Source organism: Alternaria postmessia (genome assembly GCF_024291825.1).
Source record: "Alternaria postmessia strain BMP 2775 chromosome Unknown scaffold_28, whole genome shotgun sequence".
Taxonomy (NCBI): domain Eukaryota; kingdom Fungi; phylum Ascomycota; class Dothideomycetes; order Pleosporales; family Pleosporaceae; genus Alternaria; species Alternaria postmessia.
This window is the reverse complement of record NW_026260101.1, coordinates 316,523-337,130: the sequence shown is the minus strand read 5'-3', so window position 1 is coordinate 337,130 and position 20,608 is coordinate 316,523. Positions and strand designations below refer to the sequence as shown.

Genomic DNA, 20,608 nt, shown 5'->3' with positions numbered 1-20,608 from the left:
CAGTTTAAGAGCTCTAAACTGAACTGACTGATAAGACGAGAGCTCTAAACTGACACTGAACTGACTGCCAAGCAATCAGTCAGTCAGTCAGTCTCATCAGTTTGGATTGATTGTTAGCAACTCTGGTGCTAGACACAACGAACAATTGACTCCTAACACTTGGTCGATTCATGTAGAGCGGGACTGTCGCATCTATTACGTCGAAAGTCGTGTACATAGCAAGTGTACATGCCAAACTTGTGTTCTCCCATCCGTCACTTGGTTTTGGCACTACAAGTCCTTGATCAACTTCACCTTGTGAAGTCCAGCCAGCTATCTCATCGGATGCCGGAGACGTCGATTGGATGGCTTGGATGTCGCCGCCGCAGAAGGGCCAGCCTAAATCGTCTGTTTCTCCTCTTTTGCCGCCGCTCTCCAAAGGAGGACACACCAAACAATATATCTGTACGGAATGGATATAACCTGTCCATGTAGTATCGGACTCCGGATTCGATCCGATGAAAAGCGGATCTATGATGTCGTGTATCTGAACGGGAGCGGTCCCTGGTCCAAAGCCATCGACAGGGTAATTGTCTCTGTCGTCAAGCAGATATTGCAGGTATATCCTCATGTAATCAGACGGGTTGTTGCCGGGTTTGAATGGTTCATTGGTGAATGCTGGCCAAGACGGTGGATCTGGTCCTGGAGCAGGAAATTGGAGTTTAGGAATATTCGCGATCATGACTGTTACTATGGTGGCTGGTGAATCAAAATGCGCGCCATTATCTCGAAGTCTTGACAGGACGAAAGCCATACTATATATGCCTCCAGGCACCGAGTTGTGAAGTTGTAACTTTTACCTTTTAGGAATACCAAGAACCGTATCGTTATCGTATGGAACGCCACAGCGTACACAAAACTTGGTGTTCCGGCCTCGAGTTCCATAACCGAGAGGGTGCATTTGCAGGATTGGTGGGAACGCCATTGGCGTTACCGTGCAAGCCCTTTTTCATGAAGCGCGTGACATATGGGCTGGGATCCTGTTGCGCAATGGCTTGGTACATTCAGCCTCGTAGGGCTGTCTCCATGCCGCATACCCGCATGATAAATTGGTCGGGCATATGACGCTACGCGCTTCAATCGACTATCATGCCAAGTTCAGAGGCAATCCGACGAAGAGTCCCTTCGCAAGCCTACTGTGAGGATAATCCGTTCCGAGACTGGTGCCGAGTAATTGTATCCTGATCAGTCGGAAGACTTGGGTTGGCGCAATCACGCGAATGAGAGCGTGCAAGTACAACAGCAGTCTGCATGCTCGGTCGAGGCATACCCTGGGGCTTCGGCGTATGTTGGGGTAAGCTAGGCGTCCCAAAGACTGATTATCTTTGTAGTCTCAATTGTGGAGGAGATCACCTTCAGCTATGAACATGTGCTGGAAGAGAGAAGTAAGGGCAGTGCAGAAGACGTGTCTAGGTCATCCTGACTGCGGCAAGAAAGGTATGGCCGCCATGAGAGGATGATAAGCTACACACGTGAGATAGAATTCCTCTTCTTAGACAAAAATAAGGATTCGAAGCTGAGGGGCGAGTGGATGTGAAAGAGGTGCAAGCTTCTTAACCCACCCAGTCGCCAGTCGTATCTTGACCCAAAGCACCAACCAATGACCGTTGCCATACACATCGGGCCCCGTCAAGCCCCCTCAAGAAGACCTCAAGGCAATTCTAAACACCCGTGGGGCCAGTCGTATCCTGGCGTTTTCGTATGAAACACCGTCAAACTTACGTGGCCTCCACCGCCACGTCTGTGCGCCACACTGTGGCTGGCCAATCAGCCACATTACGACTAGGATCATGACGTTTGAGCATGCGCTCAGTAAGGTTTACGCATGGGCGTGGTTGCCATACGATTGTTTATAAGCGCGTGAGTGCCCCAGGGAATGATAGTCATTCAAAGGATACGGTTGCTTTTATTCTTTCACACACACACTCCGTTGTACGACTCAAAGCGCAAACAGCCGTCAACTTTGGAATATCGCGAACACATCACCGAGTACATCAAGGCGCGAGAAAGAAAGAAATTACGAAGATGATTAAAACACTCCTCTTGATCCTGATCACTATCTTCAGTAAGCCCTTCCCCTGTCCATTTCATGCGCGAAACCTTTGTTAACGAATCTACAGTTCCACCTGTCGGAGTCTTCCTCGTAGCGGGATGCGGCGCCGACTTCTTCATCAACCTGCTCCTCACAATTCTCGGCTACTTTCCCGGCCACATCCACGCCTTCTACGTCGAATACGTATACATTAAGCGACGCGACGAGATACGCGCCAGCATCTACGAAGCGCGTCCTGCGCCGGGTATCTACAGCCAAAAAGTGCAAAATGGTGGTCATAAGACGGTGCCTGTTGCGCCCGCACCTGCCGGAGTCGAGGCAGGATATGGGGGTGTACCGGCACAACAAGGCTATGTTCAGGAGCAGCAGCAGGGATACGGAACGGTGCATTAGGCTATGAACAGAAGAGTTGAGGGTTGAAGTGAAGGTTGGAACATGAGGTAATGGGGCCTGGGGTCAGGGTTGTCGGTAGAATGTGTTGGGCATGCGCATGCATGTAGACAGGATAATAGGCGTTGAGCTTGAGCTTAGCTTTGATTCTTGCGATACCACTCGTTTTGAGATATCCGAGTTCTTCATAATGTAACTCACTTGTTTCTCCGCACATCATACACCAAGCAACGGGTCGTCAGTTATTGCTCGTGGTATTGTACATATATGTACAGTATGCTCGCCATGGTACCCTGGTACCCGAGCTGCTTTGTTGTGATACACGCTCGTGACTCTACCTCTTCTTGCCTCTGCCCTTCTTCTTGCCACCCATCATGGCGGCTGCAGCGCCAGCACCCTTCTTTTTCTGTCCTTCTGCCGTACCCAGCGCAGCCTTCTGCCTGAGATACATCCTGACGACATTCTCCACACTCCCCCTGTCGTGCTTGACAGTCCTCATGTACGTCAACCTGGCGCGTCTCGCCCTCTTAGCAGCACGCTGCACAACCTCGATACCCTCTACCAATGGGCTATAGACCTTGTACCACATCTCTACACCCACGCGAGTGAGTTGGCCACGTAGGAGGATAGCGGTGTCGGTACCACGGCGTCGGATGTTGATGCATACACCAGCAAAGGGATCGCCGGTGCGTTGGCGTACAAGTAGAATGTCGCCGACTCGCGCGCATTCTGGGTTGTCCTTTGCGAAGAGGCGGGTTCGTGCGCCTGTGGGATCGAGCAAGCTTATTTGCGAGGCGTTTACCGCGGAGATGGGATCTGGACAAGTCTTTTTGATGTTGGAGGCTGTCGGTCTGAGGACGGGGACGCCGAATTGATGGCCTATAGGGTGGAATTAGCACTTTTGTTGATATATACAATCCAATCTTGTAATGCATGCATTGACGTGACTGGCGACGAAAAGGGCGGTCGTACTCAATCTCCGGTCCACGCTCTTCTCCTTCATTACCGGCTGCCACTTGGAATCGATAGGCTTTTTCTGTTTCCGACGCTTGATGGTCACCAACTCTCCATCCTTGAATTGGCCATCTTCTCCATATAACGTTGGGTACAAGGCCCTGTGCAACTGTTGACTCAGGTCTGGCTTCCGTGTTGATAATCGCTGTTCACGCTTGGCGGGCAATATGGGTGTCGTGGGCGTTGCATCGACAGCAACTGCATCAGTACTCGCGAATCGTTTACATCGTATGGCTCTGAAGGCGACACGCTGGGCTGCAGCCCGCGTGCAGGGTATGGCGGCTGACATTGGCGGGCGGAGGTGGAGTAGTCGACATGAAGTTCAGCTTCAGGAAATTCGATGTCGCTTATGTCAGCATTCATCCATTCCGCACAGCTTGCATTGATTCGCTTTCCCATCACAACCACATGTTTCACTGATATCTTGCATTTTTATCTCGTCATCGTATGTGTCCATGTATCTTTTCAAACTAAAATGTATGCCAGACCACCGTTGTGCAGTGCACTGACCACAACCGGTGTGAACGTCGCTTGCACTTCCGTATCGCTTCTATCAAACAGTCATGTGCACGTCTCCCTAGTGGAGTGGATTAAAAAGAAAATAACTTTTGGAAATGCAGATCACCGCCAGTCCTGGTATACTGCAGCGCATCCGCCCATGCTAAACAAAAAAAGGCAGCCCAAACACCATGCTTGCGCGAGGTTAGGCAACAAAACCACGAGTGGACAAAGATAACCAGACAGGCCCGCGGAGAGAACCCGGGACTTCCGTCTCAGGCACCCCATAGCCATGCAATTCACCGCTTTTCTACCCCGATACTCCAAAGGAAAGGTAAGGCCAGACGCCGTTGAGATGCTACCGTCCGACGCCGATGGAACTAAGGTGACATGTCGAACCGAAGGAATTAAAGTCGCGCCTGGTTGAGTTGCTCGCTTAAACCTAGGACAACGTTGGAATGCTGAAAGATCTCGCCCTGGAAGATGAAGCCAGCCGTCAGCAATTGATCTGTTCAAAGTCGATCTCGATCTCTCTCCTAGGCGTCTCTACCTCTTCCATCCATGTAAGACCGTTGGCAGCCTCTTCCACCGGGAACACCTCCTGGGCGTACTCCTCCATGGAGCGGTTTCCTTCCCACAGCTCAAGAGAGACCTTGGGAACGTCTGGCTCAAGATCAGGTCCAAAGTATGGCGCGCCCTTCTCTCCCAGCGTGTATTCCAGCGCGGAAAGGTGCTCCCGATAACCTGTGGGTGTGGGCACGTTGATCATTATGGGGCCCCGCTTGTAGCGGACTGGTCTCCGGAGACCAGTGCTAAAAGCTTTGCAGACTTCTCTCGGGGTCATGGATGCAAACGCAAGGGGGATCCTAAACTAGTCAGTACATGATCAAAAATTACTCGTGCACTTCAGCTTCTCTACAACGCAGCCACGTCATAGCAGCAAATGAGAAAATGACAGAAAATTTGACGGTTGACGACCGGTGATGCGACGCCACCAGATCGAACCACTGTGGAGACTGTCCGCATGATGTGGACCAGGACATGCAGACGCAGAGTACGCTTACCGCTTGCCATTCCACTTTCGTGGACCTTCCTTAAATAGTTGGTATACGGCTGGCCCTATATCGTGTTCCGAGTCGAGCCAGGGTAATGGCTGATCAGGGTGAAAAGGAGCTTGCCAAACGAAACTTCCATCGTACTGATGCTCCATGCGGAAGAGCGGGAAATCGAGGCCGGTAAAATTATTGTGGTAAATACCGCAGTAAACGAAAGTCGCAGGCAGACCAATTTGGCGGATGTATTGTTCGACTGTGAATTTGGGTGCCCATAGCGGAAGCGCTCTCCAGTTGTTGCCGAACACAGAGTGGTCTGGCATGCTCGAATAGATGTAGTGTTGAATTCCGGCTTTCTTTGCGGCATCGGCAAGCGATCGACCAATAGCAACCTCGTCTCCCCAGTGTGTGGTATTTATGAACGCACATTGCGCGCTCTTGAATAGATCGTCGAGAAATTTCTTGTCCTCCAGCGCGCCAATGTATACAGTGACATTTTCCAATTCAGACAGCTCCCGTGCAACTATTCCGTTCAGGTCTCGCATTTGCGCTCGAACTTGCCATCCTAGTGCGGCGGCCACGCGAATGAAGCTCGCCGATTGGCGGCCATTGCTGTTAATGGTAACAACGGTCCTTTGCATTCGTGTGTCGTTGAATTTGAATGTTGGGCAAGACAAAAAGAGTAGTCTAGAGAATTTTCTCGGGGTCCTGTAGTGGTTGCGACTTTCGGAAGGATAGTCGTGGGTATATAAAACGCAAACAGAGCCAAGGCGCGAGGATACCGGGGAGTTGTCACCTGGGGCTCCGGGAAGTAGGCGGCAGCTCAATGGCGGACGAGGGCGAGATAAGGATTTGGTGTAAGGGTAGTCGTAACCTTGGGTTGGTTTCGGTTCGGCGGCGTCAGCGATGCCGGTTCGGCGGGCAGACGATAACGTGCTTGCAACACACAAAGGTGGTCAAGCCTTTGGTAGTGCGATCGATGGGAGGCACGTGAGGCGACTTAGACAGGGTTGCGCGCGAAGCTAGTTGTCGTGTTCTGAGGTTGAGGTTGCGGTCCGATTCATTTACCTTTGACGTAGACACACGCAATGCTTAAAGAGCAGAGCTACGGTCGAGGACGCCGGCCGGAGAAACAGGAGAAGCCCAAAACCGAGCCGTTTTTTGTATGACATTACAGCCAAGTTTGGGCTCGTCATTTGCGTTGCTGGGAAAAGCCTTACCTAATAGTCCACCCACAAGGGCGAATAGGCTCCGCTTGACATCGCGAACACCTGACCACGCCTAGTACTTACCACAGTCGGTCAGCGCAATATGCCCGTAATGGTCCACTTCATCACTCGAGGCTCCTAGAGTTGCCATACTGGGCAATTGTGGAGCTATCGTTCAAAGTCGCGTTTCGTTTTTTCGACACGCAGTACTATGCATACACAAGCGAGCAACGTGCACTATCTTCAGACTGCAACGAGCTTGGTAGGCTAACTCATAGACGAGGTCTCCACAGTAGAATCTGCTCGTAACGCAAAGAAATCGAAGAGGGGCAGTGTCTGCGAGTCAATGCGGGGGATACACTAAGCTCAGGAACCGCGAGTAACGGGTGTATGGAGCCGCCAGAAACAGTTGTCCTATCCACGATGCTCTGCTCGGAGCCACCCACCGTCACCTGTAGAGAACGTGCTATCATCGAGTTACTCCGAATGTAAGGGCCATCACGGTGTCAGTTCTTGGCACAGAGATTTCTTTTACTAACTGAAACAAGCTCCCGAGGTCTCCATCCCCCTAGCGGGAGGCCCTGGTCTATGTACATCCTCAATCTATATGGGGACACGCACTTGGACAACTTCCCCACACCAATAGTTGGCCTCTCCAGCAGCATCATTTGTGTATATCTTCATGTCCACGTCGACCCTGGCCAGACCGGCGTTACAGTATAACAGGTGTCAAACATCATCTGCTCATGTTGGCGGCAACGTTCCGAGTGGGTTGTGCTCATTGATAGCAGCCGGGATATTGTCGCGTAACTCCAATGATTCACGCCTCTCAACGCCGCAGCAAGCAGCGTACGTCGGGCTGATCCCGGTGCGTCACCAGACTCTGGGGACTGACGTGCCATATATGGCGACATTTCGAGGCGCCACGCACCCATCTGATAGACACTCCGGTCGCTAGGCTGCAGCCAACGAGCAGCCACCATTACCCGTGCTCCCAGCAGTACTCAACGTGCTGCGCGCTTATCCAATCACACGTGCCCAAACTTCAGCGTTGCCGTCGCCCTCTGATGCATGCAGCTTTGCGGCACTGACTTCATCGCTGTGAAGATGGGCTCCTGCGTCGATTAATGTCTGTACGTGATCTGGTAAGCCAGCGGCTGCGGCCAAGAAGAGCGGGGTATTTCCTGATCGGTTTCGAAGATGCACGGAGGCGCCTTGAGCTAGAAAGTCTCGCAGAATCTCAACATTCGGGCTTGTTGCCGCAAGATGCTACATGGGCACGTCAGCAAGGAACGCAATCTCGCGCGGACGGAATAAAGTCACTCCAGAACCGGATGCAGTGCAGTGATGGGCTGAAAGATAAGCGACTGCGTCTTGCCGCACCACTGGTACACGGCTGAGAGCTGTTTGGCTCTGTTCCTCTGATGCCGACGGCCTCTCGCATCTTTATCTTGATAATGATGTATGCGTTGCCTGTCTCGGAATGCTGCTAGCCATGCTCTAGATATTGTGCGCCCGATTCCGATACCGGCTCTTACATGATACAGGAACAACGGAGGCATCGCAACATGTGCGGTTCCTGGAAAGTAGAAAGAAGAACAAAGATAGGTATATGAGTGCTGACTGGACGGAGAGGCACTTACTACAGGACTGTTCATCTGATAATCGGCATCGTTGAGTAGCCATCGAGGCTCTCCTCGAATAATGTCTTTCGTCGCTTGCAGATCGCCTTTTTGAACAGCATAGCCGAGCGCTGTAAGACTTGAGAGCTCAGGGGTAAGAACACCGCTCCTTGATGGGTGCTCAAAATGGGTTCGTGTCGTCTCAGTAAGCTCGCCACGTAGCGAAACAGACATGCGCTTCGCAACTTCCTCGGGTGTAGCATCCGGTAGTGCAAGAAGGTAGGCTAATTTGGTGAGCGCTGCTTCTGAGGTTAGATCTTGGCCAAAGACGACTCCAGCACGACCAAGGAATGCCCCTGGTGCGTATAGGGCGCTGACACTGCCACTTAAACACTGTGTGACATTTACAATCACAATCCCCCTTTTCACTGCGTCTGCTAAGCATCTAGTCATTGCGCTATCTGGTCCGCCTGGGGTATTTCCGGCTCCAAAGGTCTCGAGCACTAGCCCTTTAAGGCCTTCCAAACGCAGGACTGCATCCACCATCGCTGGTGTAATGCCTGGGAACACGCGTAGACAGGCTACATGTGCTGTATCCAGACTCGTCTGGATGGTAAAGGGTCTGAGATCGACGGATCTATGAACGCGATGCCACAGGACATTGGTCTTTGTAGAGGATACAGTTGCCAGTGGTGGTAAGTTTGGGCTACCAAACGCATCAAAATCTTCTGCGGATACTTTGGTGGCGCGATTTCCTCGGAATAGTTTGAAGTTGAAGAAAAGACATACTTCAGGTATCATAAAGTGCCCGGCGATGATCAGAGAATTCAAGAGGTTATCTTGCGCATCGGTTTGCAAGTTCATCATTGGCGCTTGTGATCCTGTCAAAATGACAGGCTTCCCCAGGTTATGGAACATGAAACTCAAAGCCGATGATGTATAGGCTAGCGAGTCTGTGCCATGCAATATAACAAAGCCATCGAAGAGTTGGTAGTTCCGTTGGACCGTTCGCGCGATCTGATCCCAGCCATTGGAGTCGATGGAGCTACTATCGAGCAACTTTTCAAACTCAAGTACGCAGTATCGCACGCGGCGTTCATATGTGCTAACCGGAGTCCTGAGACTTTGCACGGCTTTGCGTGTGCCTTTGTCGTCTGTAACAATCTCCAGAGGTTCCGGGTAAGATCCATCATTGAAAACCGGCCTCGGTGCAAGTCCAGCTTTGAGGAAGCCCCGTGCAGGTACCAGTCCGTCTGGAGATTTTCGCATGCATATTGTGCCGCCTACTGAGGTCAGCACTTGATGATTACACGAGGTTTTCTCCATAGATGTGTACCCGTTATAACGATCAGCACTCGTGATTCCGGCAGTTGCAGTTCTGGATATTGGTCGTCCATCTTGTTCAAACACTATGGGGCCTAGGATGTTGTAGGGCCTATCTTGATCTAGCGAGGGCCGGATACAAGGCTGTCTGTAGATGCGATACAAGCTACTCGCTGCGAAAAAGTAACGTCGTGGTAGCTGGGTTCTGTCGATCGAGATTCGCTCGACAGTACAAGTGCCTTCGAAGTTTCGTCACTATTCGGTACCACACAAAGCAAAAAAGATAAGAGCAATGTTGGAACGTAGTCTTGGCAAGATAGCGAGTGGCGTAGCGTAGCGTAGCGCAGCTCAGTGACAGCGATGGACACTGACTATCGGAGAAATCTTGACCATCGTTGTGATCCGTCTTCCCTTCCTCATCGGGCCGAACTAGCAGGCTCGACCATGACGACCCACAATTAGGCATTCTGTTACCCCTTCAAAACCGACTGTATTACCCCTTCAAAACTCGATTCTATTACCCCTACAAAACTGAAAATTTGCATCGTGAAGCAAGGTCAGATCATGCTCGCGTTGGAAAGGCCCGCACTGCATGGGAAGTGTCGGCTTAACATGCAGTTACGTCACGAAAATAGGAAATTTCGGATGCGTGCAGCGACACGTGTGAGCGCGACTGGAAATAGTACCTGCAGCCTACTATCAGAGGTTGTTCTTTTCACCTCTGCACCTAGGCCAGATCGAGGCACAATATATGCACGCCCCCAAACCTCCAAAGCCCTCCCATATCTCTACTCTCTGACTTGGTTTTCACGATGTCCTCTTGGCCGATTCCTTCGCGGCATTTGCGCGCGCCTTCTCTGCACACTTGACTTGTTCCCAATTCTGTCTCACCCACTCCAGAACAGCGTTTTTGTTGTCAGCTGTAACAAACTTTGACCAAATTAGAGGCTCATCGAGGTTGGGCTTGGGTGATATGCGCGGCTGGTCATCTTCGAATACGACCCATCGCTTCAGGCCTTTCAAAACGACAGCCAGAGAGTTGCTTTGTATGGGCACCGCCACTTTGATATCCTTCCAGAGCTCTTCTTCTGTAGTCTTGAGGTCATGCTCTAACAGCATGGCTTCGTACTCTTCCCTCTTTTCGAACAACATGAGAGCCTCTTGCAGTACTTGCTGCCTGGTCCACTCGTTCGCAGCCCCTCTATCTGAATGTAAAGGCATATAATCCTCAACGAAGCGCTGATACATGGGTCGCTTGGCTTGGCGGGCGCGGTCGTTGTGCTTCTCGATACGATCTTCGAAGACCCTATGTGAAAAGAACCTACCTGTAGTTGGATGTACGAAGTCATTAAATGTCTCACATGCAATTTGTACGCGGGAGAACCCTACCGCTGGTGGCCCAATCGAAGAGATCCTTCTCATCCGTGAAGCCGTCCCAGTATTTTGCGACATCCATGCCATAGAACTTGATCATCTTGTCTGGATCTCGTGTCAGGAACAGCAAGGCTTTCTTCTTGTTGTATGGCTCAATCTCTGCTATCCGTACGTGCAAGCCCCGATCGTTGCAGGTAAGGCCCAGCGGACGATGAGAGACACCAACAATCTGCAAGAGATCAGAGTCGCCTTTCATGAAGCGTGTCCATTCGAAGAGCTCGGCGCTTTCTGGGGTTTCATTTCCAACAGAGAGTTCGACGTCAACTTGTACATGTGCATCTGGTAACTCGGGATGTGGTACCGCGTAGGAAGACGATCCACCACGCGGAAGATGATGATCAGCTTGGAGGGTGCCCTGTATTACAGACCATATCCTGTCCTTTGTGTTCGGTGGTCGAATGCCCTCTACCAGGAAGTCAATATCCCCATGGTCTGCTTTGGCTGGGGCATCGCGTGGAACAACTGCAGAGGTGGAGACACCAAGTCAGTGTATGTACCGCGTGCATTTCGTAGAGGCATAACTTACCAACGCGTTCGAATAGCGTCTCTAGAAGGCGTTGATAATGCCCAGAGAGGGTCTGGTACAATGCTGTTGGTAGACGGGGAGTCTGAACAGGTCTTCCGGACTCAGTTGGGACGTTGGCGAATGCGAGACCTCCCATAGCTAGTAAGTACTATGGAGACCGATGGTGAACACCAGAAAGAAGCAAAAATCGTATTTCTTGTCTTGTAGCCCTAGTTACTATTATGCAAAGTAATGAAATGACGCGCTGATAACGATGCGACTGAATGTATGAGAGTAGTGGGGTGTTGCCTATCGTGGGAGTTCGAAGGTGCACAGGCAGAGCTGGAACGAAGTGAAAGTCAGTCATCACCTAGGTAGGTATGACTCCCAGAGTCAAGTCGGAAGCCTTTCGGGGCTCGATCATATACGCCTTTCTGCTACGGAGAGGATATTGTCATGGCTTTGAATTAATATCTCCCGTCTTTACCAGCATGGACTTGATGTGTTCCGGGTTTAGATCATCGACTGCCAGATACCAGATAGGTGGAGAAGATAGAAGGAACGTGCACGTGGGGCGGGACTCTTCCGCATTTTTAAGTGGGGTCAGTGACGCGCGAGCATCCCTGCAGCATTCCAGAAATTTTGAGAGAAATGCTCACAGCTGGACTCTCCTTCACTCAACACAAATCCCAGATCTGATATGTCTGATTGCTGCTCACCTGGCGGCCACTGCTCACATAACATGGACACAAAAATGACGGAAGAGATCTCTGCTCGTTTCGAGGAGCTCGCAGCTCTTGAACATGAGTTTGAGGATGTTGAGGAAGAAATCAGTAAGTCGCAGTCCCACTACTACTACAACACCAATCGCGCACGTAATTTCAATGTGACGAAGTATGCGCCCTTGCAGCGCGTTTCTGCAATGGCGTGCGCCTGCGTGGTCACTCAAGCAAGAGACAAGGCGTGGCTAACACGACTGTAGTCCGCCAAGCTGAAGCTCTCCAAAGCCCTCTTTACCAGAAGCGCGCCGAATTCATTAAGAAGATCCCGCATTTCTGGTCGCTCGTCTTCGAGCAAGCGCCTCCCGAGATTGACAACTTCATTCAACCCACCGATTCCAAGGTTTTCGCCGAGTGCCTCGAGACCTTCGAGGTGTCGCGATTCGAGCTTAACGACCCCAATGGCTCCCCACGCAGCTTCTCGTTCAAGTTCGGCTTCGCCGACAACGAATACTTCGAAGACAAAGTACTAGAGAAGAAGTTTTGGTTCAGGAAGACAAAGGACTGGCAGGGTCTTGTTTCCGAGCCTGTCAAGATCAACTGGAAGAAGGGCAAGGACCTTACCGCCGGTCTAACAGACGCAGCATACAAGCTTGGCGAGACAAGAAAGAAGATAACAACAGACACTGCCAAGGGCGCCGCTTTTGAAAAGGAGGTCCTGACCGACGAATACCAGGATCTAGCAAGGAAGATTGAAACAGCTACAGATGCCTCAGTTAGCTTCTTTGGCCTCTTCGCTTTCGTATCAGGCTACCGATGGGTGAGTGCCGAAGAGTCTGCACAAGCTGCCAAGGAGGAGAAGGAAAGATTTGAGAAGATCAGGCGCGGTGAAAAGGTCGATGACGAGGATGATGATGAGGAGGAAAATATGCGGGACTTTCAGGAGATCGAGGTCTTCCCAGGCGGTGACGAGGTTGCTACTATCATCGCCGAAGATATGTGGCAAAATGCTATCAAGTACTACAGTAGGTTGACGTGCACCCGACCGCACCTTGTATATCACTGACAAATCACAGAGGGCACCTTCGACGAGGATGAAGACGATGAAGATTTGTCGGATCTCGATGTTATGGATGCCAGTGACGATGACGAAGGCGATGACCAAGAACCAGTCGATATCCGCGCGTTGGTAGGCAAGGGTCGCAAGTCAGGTCAGGAACCGCCATCGAAGAAGCAGCGCAAGGCTTAAGCATGATTACCACGATAATACCCTCATACATTATTTCCCATCCTTCCTGTGTAAGGCGCAGATTTTATACCCAGCAAACCTTACGATATCTCGCCTGCGTATCTCTCATGTAGCTATGGTCTCAACGAGAATACTTGGTCGATACCGAATGTTGTACGCGAAGGATGCGACAGTCGCGGCGAAATACAACGAACTACAATACCAATCTTTTACATCTTCGATATCTGTGTCGCTAATAATCGACTTCACCACTCGTTAATCTGCGCTTGTTATATCCGCATCTTCCTTTGTCGTTTGCTTCACCAATGCTCTGGCCAAGCTCCGGTCAACGGTCCGCTGATGCCTTTCGCCTTCCTTGTGACCGTTCACCTTGCCGTCTAGGTACGCAGTTCCGCACAATATTTCTTGGAGACTCAGCAATCAGTTAAGGTGGTCGCTCCATTCCCCGCAATAGCTCCGCCCATGGCTTCGAGAAGCTTTGCCTCCACCAATCATCTCTCCCCATCTTCACTCTATGCCTTTTTCGGCACGGAATCCACGCCGGTTCTTCCGTCGACCTATCCATTGATGACGTCCGCAAGCTGCGAGTGAATCCTTACCTACGAACGGTCTGTACCGCGATGAAGCTTGGAGTGTGCCTTAGCTCGTCGCCATTGACCAACGATTGACTTTGCTGGCTCCCGCAGTCCACTACATCGGACGTACGAGGATCTTTTCGAGCATTTGCTTGAGGGGTTCCATGCACGCCGAGCTCAAATTTCCGGGTAATGTCCATCTACCCAAGAGAATGGTGCCTGAGAGGTCCATGTCAGCGCGGAGGTCTATGAAACTATCCGGTATGATACGGATAGGCCTCGTTGAGGTACTTACCTTAAGTACCCTCTGGTCCGTACTGTCTATTGAAGCATCTATTTTGCCGTTTCAGTCCGAATCCTTAAAATGGACCAACTACTGCCTTTGTTTGGCCTTTTGATGCTCTCTACACCGGTTGGTGCTCAGAGCAATGGAACAGCAACTATTTCCTATGCTTTGCCTGCGGGCTACACAACCGCAAGTTTCAACGCCTCTGCACAACCTACTGCCTATAACCGCACCGATTTCTCGCCCAATGCCCTCGCAAGTCTCTGGGATATGGTAGGGCCAATTGTGACAGGCCCCATCACCACCACCGTCACACCAACTCCAGAGCCAACGGCATACCCACAGCCAGATCCCCAATACTATCATGCTTTGGTGGGTAGTGGATACCCAGAAGCACAGGGCTTGAAACTTCCCGAGAACTTTCAATGGGGGTTCAGCTCCTCCGCATATCAGATTGAAGGTGCGGCTAAGGATGAGGGCAAAGGACCCAGTATCTGGGATCTGTTGGCACACAGAGGTAAGTCTTGGGTGTCAGAAGTGATTTTGAGACGTATATTGATTTTTTCAGTCCCAAATTTTGTGGCCGACAATACGACTGGCGATGTCGTTGATCAGCACTACTATCTATACAAACAAGACTTTGCTAGATTAGCAAGTCTAGGAGTTAAAGCTTTCAGTCCGAGTTTCTCTTGGCCGCGATTCTTCCCGTTCGGCCACGGTCCAGTCAACGAAGAAGCCATTGCGCACTACGATGACGTGATTGCTACTATGCATGAAAATGGCATTCACCCCGCTGTTACATTGTTCCATTGGGATACCCCACTCGCCATATTCAATGAATACGGTGCTTGGACCGACCGTCGGGTTGTCGATGACTTCTTCAGTAAGTGTTGTTTTACGATGTGCAGGTGAGGCATACACTGACTTGATACCTCGATATGTAGACTATGCCAAGTTTGTCATCACACGATACGACGCCTACGTCGATGAGTGGTTCACGATCAACGAGCCTCAGTACTGTAACTGGCAATATGCAGGTTACCCAGCAGGCGAATATTACCCTGCACCGAATGGCGTCACTGGTGGCAATGAAGCCCGCTTCCTGTGTGGTCATCACACTCTGCTCGCGCACGCGAAGGTATCCAAGTGGTATCACGAAGAGTTCAAAGGTCGGGGCCGCATCACCTTTAAGAACAGTGGAAACTATTATGAAGCCAACAGCACGAAGCCAGAAGACGAGGTCGCACGCCAACGAAACTTTGACTTTAGCATTGGCTGGTTTGGCGGACCATGGACAGATGGTGACTATCCACAGTCACTTAAAGACACACTTGGCGACCTATTACCAGAGTTCACACAAGAGGAGAAGGACATGATCAAAGGATCGTGCGACTTCTACGCCATTGACCCTTACTCGAGTTTCCTGGCTTTTGAGGTCGACGGCGGGCTGGAGTCGTGCACAAGCAACCGCTCACACCCGGCCTTCCCTGATTGTGCTGGCTCAGCAAGTGTGGCCCCGAACGGCTTCCCCATCGGTCCTGCCGCTGACCCAGCCATGTCTTGGTTCTACTCGGCACCTGCAGGCGTCCGTCGGTATCTAAAGCATATCACTCAGGTTCTCTTCCCTTCGATTCCGGATATTGTTGTCAGCGAATTTGGTTTCGCGGAGCCTTTTGAGGGGCAATGGTCAAACCTGAACTCGGCGCTCTGGGATCTGAAGAGGGCAGACTACTTCCAGCAATATCTAGACAACATCCTGCTGTCGATACATGAGGACGGTGTCAACGTGACAGGAGCATGGGGGTGGTCGATTTTGGATAATTTTGAGTGGGCGCTTGGTACGTCGGTTAGGTTCGGAGTGCAGTACGTGAACTACACGAGTCTGGAAAGGACGCCCAAAGCCAGTCTGTTCCAGTTCCTGAACTGGTTCAAGGAGCACGAGGCGGGTGGGAACGCGACAATGAGGATGTAGACAAGATCAAGAGCGAATACAGGAGTGTAACGAACCATCAAGTATAACAAGGACAAGAACAGATATGCTATCCTAGAAACTGGCGAGGGATGTTGGATGAATTCAAAGGTTGTGGTTGATTAAGCGGCAGAGTGCAGGCCATGCTGGATGTCGACCAGCATGACAGCGCGTACATACCCTGTTTCACATGACGTGTTGTCCTTGGCTGTCTTCGTCAACAGACATGTTGGGGCGTAGAAATGGCGCTTTTGCCGCGATAGTAGACGCGATCAAAGGGATAGCGAGCACTCTGGCGCATCCGTGGGCAGTGCCATGTCTGGTGTGTGTTAGCTCGCTTTCTTATCGCGCGATTAGGTCCCTTGTGACAAGAACGGCTCCACCCGGTCATCTTGGTGCGCGTGCCTGCATTTGAATGCCATACAAGAGCTTGTAACCATGCTCTGGTGAATAGACTCAACTGTGAACGTGTCTGCCTTGAATACCTGCGGGATCGAGTGATTTACACCGTGTTGGGTGACCTATTACACATCGCGGCTGCCACTTGGCACATGAGCTTGACGCATCCGGTTGCGCCTAGGTCCCCAGCTACGGAACCTCGATAAACTACCTGACAACCACCAAGGCGACGGCCAGAGGCTCCTGCAGCTTCCACACAGCCGTACATCAGCACTTTCTTTGTCAGCGCAGCTCCAGCAGTTGTGTAGTCACCCAGGGTCCACGGCCCCGACGGCGGCATCGTCATCTCTCGGCTCGCGACATCGCCAGCTGCTCCAAACCTCCGAGCTCACGTCGGCAACCTCACTAGCTCTCCGGGGCCTACAACGACTCCACGCACACTACACCACCGTCTCTTCGCTCTGAACTGCCTATGCCAACTACCTAATCCCAAACACAACGCCCTGTTAGGCACAGCGCTGCCACCAACCCATACCCGCGTCATCTGCGGGTAACCAGACCCAGCGTTCGTCCTGGCAGACGAAACCACCCCAAACTCTCCCTCCCCAATCGCCTCCGACCGCCCATCCACCCCGAACTCCCCCGCTTCATCTTCCCCCATAATCTCTGCCCCTCCCAACCAAGCCGCGCCCTCCACTCGATCCTCGTACCAAGCCAACGCCACCACTATCCCGTCCGAACACACTACAGCCGGGAAGCGCAGGCACAGCTTCTCTGGTAGCGACGAAGCCGAAGAAGAGCCTCTGACAAGCGGACCCAGAGGCAGCTTATCCCGTCACATCTCGAAGCGCAGGCGCAGACAAGACGGGAAGATGCGCCTGGATAACGACCACTCCAAATCATCACAATCACCATCGCGCAACTTTGCAAACGGATCATCGCAGGCATCGGGGCCCAGGTCTCCCCTGGCCAAGGGTACGAATGGAAGTACGCATAGCAGAAACGAGAGCAATGGCTCGTACACGAATGGAGGGCCGGTAGCAAACGGGGGAACGGTACCTGCCACTTTCTTCGGCCATGACAGGGAAGAAGTGACGCGGATACTGATACAGAGCCTCACCGACTTGGGCTATCACAGTGCTGCGGGCGCATTGTGCAAGGAGAGCGGCTTCCAGCTCGAAGGGCCGACGGTTGCGGCATTTCGAACCTCGGTGCTGAACGGCGATTGGGAAGAAGCCGAGGAGCTACTGTTCGGGTCAAGTACATTTGATTCTGGGGGAGGAGTTGGTCTGGACCCGCCTTACGGAAAGCCATGGGGCAAATCAAGATCACGCCCAAATTCGCAGCGTTCTGCAGGCTTGACCCTAGCTGAGGGCGCAAATCGCGAAGTCATGCTGTTCTGTTTGAAGCAGCAAAAGTATCTCGAGTTACTTGAGCGGAGAGACCTAAGCAAAGCGCTTGCGGTACTTCGACAAGAGCTGACACCGCTTCATCAAGATGTAGGGAGGTTACATGCGCTTTCAGCGTAAGTCTTCATCCCCATGGCCACACAGCACACAGCTAATACCTCATAGACTTATGATGTGCCAGTCTGCCGAGGACCTCAGGAACCAGGCTCAATGGGACGGCGCTCGTGGCGACTCGCGAATGCATCTGCTCTCTGATCTCTCAAGTGAGCACTACATGACAAATCTCGATACTCCTACTAACATGCAAAAGGATCAATATCACCCAGTATTATGATTCCCGAACACCGGTTATCTGTTCTGTTAGACGAGGTAAAGGACAGCTGGATTGCAAACTGTCTCTATCACAACACGGCCGCGTCACCTTCTCTCTACCTGGACCATAACTGCGAAAGAGACGATTTCCCAACGAAGGCTGTGCTTGACTTGAGGCACCACAAGGATGAGGTGTGGTTTCTGCAGTACTCAAATGACGGCACGAAACTCGCCTCATCAAGCAAGGACAAGACAATCATCATCTACGAAACCAATACCTACAAGGTGCTACATCAGCTCGACGAACACCAGGAATCCGGCATCGCATACCTTGCCTGGAGTCCTGATGACACAAAGATTATAACATGCTGTTCGCAACCAGAGAACTCTGCACGGATATGGGACGTTAAAGTAAGATGACCAAATCTATCCACGGACCTCCACTAACATCAACAGACTGGCATGTGCATACAATGCATCAGTGACTTTACCTACCCGTGCACTACAGCAGCTTGGGACCCTTCCGGTTCGCGGGTCATCATCGGATCACAGGATGACAGTATGGGTTGTGGAGTCTGGGATCTCGATGGCCAACTCAAACACAACTTTTGCGATGACGGAAAGCTCCGTGTGAACGACCTTGCAGTTTCCGCCGACGGACAGCGATTAGTCGTCATAACCGAAAGCTCTATTGTCGTGTTCGACTTCGCAAGTTACGAAAAGATTGCCGAGTTTCAGCTCGATGATACCAAGTTGACAAGCGTCACCATCAGCCAGGATTCGCGACATATGCTAGTCAGCATGAGCCCCGATCAGATTAAGCTTATGGAGATTGACACCGGTGATGTGATACAACGCTTCGAGGCCCATGTCCAGAAGCAGTTCATCATCCGATCAGTATTTGGTGGCGCTGACGAGAACTTTGTAGTTAGCGGCAGCGAAGGTATGTGTGCATACTGTCTTGTCATATGATCCAATCACTAACGCACGTCTGTAGATTCGCGGATATACATATGGCGTTCCAACGGCCTTCTCATTGAAGCTCTTGATGCACATCCCGGCTGCGTCAATAGCGTAGCTTGGCACCCCAAGGATCCCACGACATTCGCCTCCGCTGGTGATGATCATCGAGTAAAGATCTGGAAACCAGCTTCAGCGTCCCCCATGCCATCAGGCAGTGGCTCAAGCAACGGTTACGGAAGGTAGAATTGGCAAATAGCCTGGTGTGGTACGCATATACGGTGTCATGAGCGATTGGTGGATGATGGCTTGTACGATGGAAAGCTATGTGTTCTGTTGCATTAAATTTGGCGTCAGATTGTGCATGGTTCATATGAGGGCTGGGCTGCATGGCTATTCTTGGGTATGTGGGTTACGCGTAGCATTTTTTCTGATCATTCGTGCTCGCACTCCCCCTTCGATATGATGTATGTTATTATTATTTAGACACTATGTGTAGTGAATCATTTGTTCTTGAGTGGATAGCTCTCTATATGTACATGAGTTTGTCTGCGACAGATCAATACTTCATCGTGTTCCTGTAAAATTCGCATCTCTTTACTCTAGACTTTGTAACGCAGTGTTGTGACGTTGTAACAAGATACCTTTGACTCTTCTGTTCCTTCACATCCCCAGCTCGCTCCTTTCTATCACATCTTCCCTTTCTTTCTGATACTTCGCCCACATCGTCCCAACAACTGCATAATCTCCAACTGTATCCGCCCTGCGGTCCCATATCCAGCTTTGTTGAACCCCTTCATTCGTTTGTTGTGATCGCCTCGCAACCCTTTGCTCACCCACCCACAGCTCTTTTAATGCCCCAAGACTAGCAAATGCCAACCGCGCAACCTCGTTCTCAGCCACTACTCTCCTTTTCTCGTTATGTTCCCACAATGCCCGCCTTGCTTCTTCAGTCTTACATTCCATAACAGCTCGTTTCCAAAGCCCCCGATATCCCATCTCTAGATACTCGATCTTGCTGATCTGCAGCCTCTTGAGTTGTTTCAAGCATGGTCCCAGTACACGCATCATAGATGCGACGTCAGCTCGGTAACAGTAAGATTCACTGCGTAGTACGAGATGATGGAGATGCGGGAAAGTGGTGGTGAGAAAGGTGAGTTCGGGAAGAGACCAGCTAGCGCTTCCATCGAAACTTCTCAGTCCCTCTGCACACTTGAAAAGCGAGTCTTGGTCGTTTCGCAAACTTGGGGGCGGCATGGTCTCGAACAAACTCTCCAAGTCGGTGTACTTTTCCATTGCACAGTCCTCCCCATCCCCCTTCCCTTTTAGCACCAGGGTCTCTAGATCGGGACAATGAGTTACCAGAAACGCAGCACTGCTATTCACAGTCAACGTCTTCACTCCCCTTAGCTCAAACAACTCAGGACTCAAAGACGAAGAACATTCGGTGAATGCAGTCGAAAATATGTCCAAACTCCGGCTCATCATCCTCACCTCCAATCTCTCTAACCGCAGCAAGCTTCGCATAAAAGTAAACAGGTCGATTGCATCACTGCTTGACACGTAGGCGCCCGAACACCACCACCACAGAC

General features: G+C 51.3%; 7 protein-coding genes across 7 annotated transcripts; 3 read left to right on the top strand and 4 right to left on the bottom strand.

The window, feature by feature from the left end:
• Positions 1 to 2,064: 2,064 nt before the first annotated feature.
• On the top strand, positions 2,065 to 2,485 carry J4E82_005429 (uncharacterized protein; the record flags this gene model as incomplete). The annotated part of the gene is made up of 2 exons (XM_051731696.1): positions 2,065 to 2,104; positions 2,160 to 2,485. The coding sequence occupies 2 exons, from the start codon at positions 2,065 to 2,067 to the stop codon at positions 2,483 to 2,485; spliced, it is 366 nt and encodes a 121-aa protein (XP_051588654.1).
• Positions 2,486 to 2,816: 331 nt separating this feature from the next.
• Positions 2,817 to 3,785, bottom strand: J4E82_005428 (uncharacterized protein; the record flags this gene model as incomplete). Its single annotated transcript, XM_051731695.1, has 2 exons — positions 2,817 to 3,361; positions 3,455 to 3,785. The coding sequence occupies 2 exons, from the start codon at positions 3,783 to 3,785 to the stop codon at positions 2,817 to 2,819; spliced, it is 876 nt and encodes a 291-aa protein (XP_051588653.1).
• A 705-nt stretch (positions 3,786 to 4,490) lies between these two features.
• Positions 4,491 to 5,687, bottom strand: J4E82_005427 (uncharacterized protein; the record flags this gene model as incomplete). The annotated part of the gene is made up of 2 exons (XM_051731694.1): positions 4,491 to 4,860; positions 5,059 to 5,687. 2 exons carry the CDS (start codon positions 5,685 to 5,687, stop codon positions 4,491 to 4,493), a joined length of 999 nt encoding a protein of 332 aa, XP_051588652.1.
• Positions 5,688 to 7,274: 1,587 nt separating this feature from the next.
• Positions 7,275 to 9,273, bottom strand: J4E82_005426 (uncharacterized protein; the record flags this gene model as incomplete). The annotated part of the gene is made up of 3 exons (XM_051731693.1): positions 7,275 to 7,523; positions 7,898 to 9,159; positions 9,213 to 9,273. The coding sequence occupies 3 exons, from the start codon at positions 9,271 to 9,273 to the stop codon at positions 7,275 to 7,277; spliced, it is 1,572 nt and encodes a 523-aa protein (XP_051588651.1).
• A 733-nt stretch (positions 9,274 to 10,006) lies between these two features.
• On the bottom strand, positions 10,007 to 11,295 carry J4E82_005425 (uncharacterized protein; the record flags this gene model as incomplete). The annotated part of the gene is made up of 3 exons (XM_051731692.1): positions 10,007 to 10,524; positions 10,589 to 11,095; positions 11,160 to 11,295. The coding sequence occupies 3 exons, from the start codon at positions 11,293 to 11,295 to the stop codon at positions 10,007 to 10,009; spliced, it is 1,161 nt and encodes a 386-aa protein (XP_051588650.1).
• A 585-nt stretch (positions 11,296 to 11,880) lies between these two features.
• Positions 11,881 to 13,106, top strand: J4E82_005424 (uncharacterized protein; the record flags this gene model as incomplete). Its single annotated transcript, XM_051731691.1, has 3 exons — positions 11,881 to 11,971; positions 12,121 to 12,882; positions 12,934 to 13,106. The coding sequence occupies 3 exons, from the start codon at positions 11,881 to 11,883 to the stop codon at positions 13,104 to 13,106; spliced, it is 1,026 nt and encodes a 341-aa protein (XP_051588649.1).
• Positions 13,107 to 14,045: 939 nt separating this feature from the next.
• J4E82_005423 (uncharacterized protein) lies at positions 14,046 to 19,262 on the top strand (the record flags this gene model as incomplete). Its single annotated transcript, XM_051731690.1, has 10 exons — positions 14,046 to 14,484; positions 14,536 to 14,850; positions 14,912 to 15,847; positions 16,435 to 16,505; positions 16,846 to 16,900; positions 17,020 to 17,860; positions 17,910 to 18,007; positions 18,055 to 18,467; positions 18,513 to 18,999; positions 19,054 to 19,262. 10 exons carry the CDS (start codon positions 14,046 to 14,048, stop codon positions 19,260 to 19,262), a joined length of 3,864 nt encoding a protein of 1,287 aa, XP_051588648.1.
• Between the last annotated feature and the right edge of the window lie 1,346 nt (positions 19,263 to 20,608).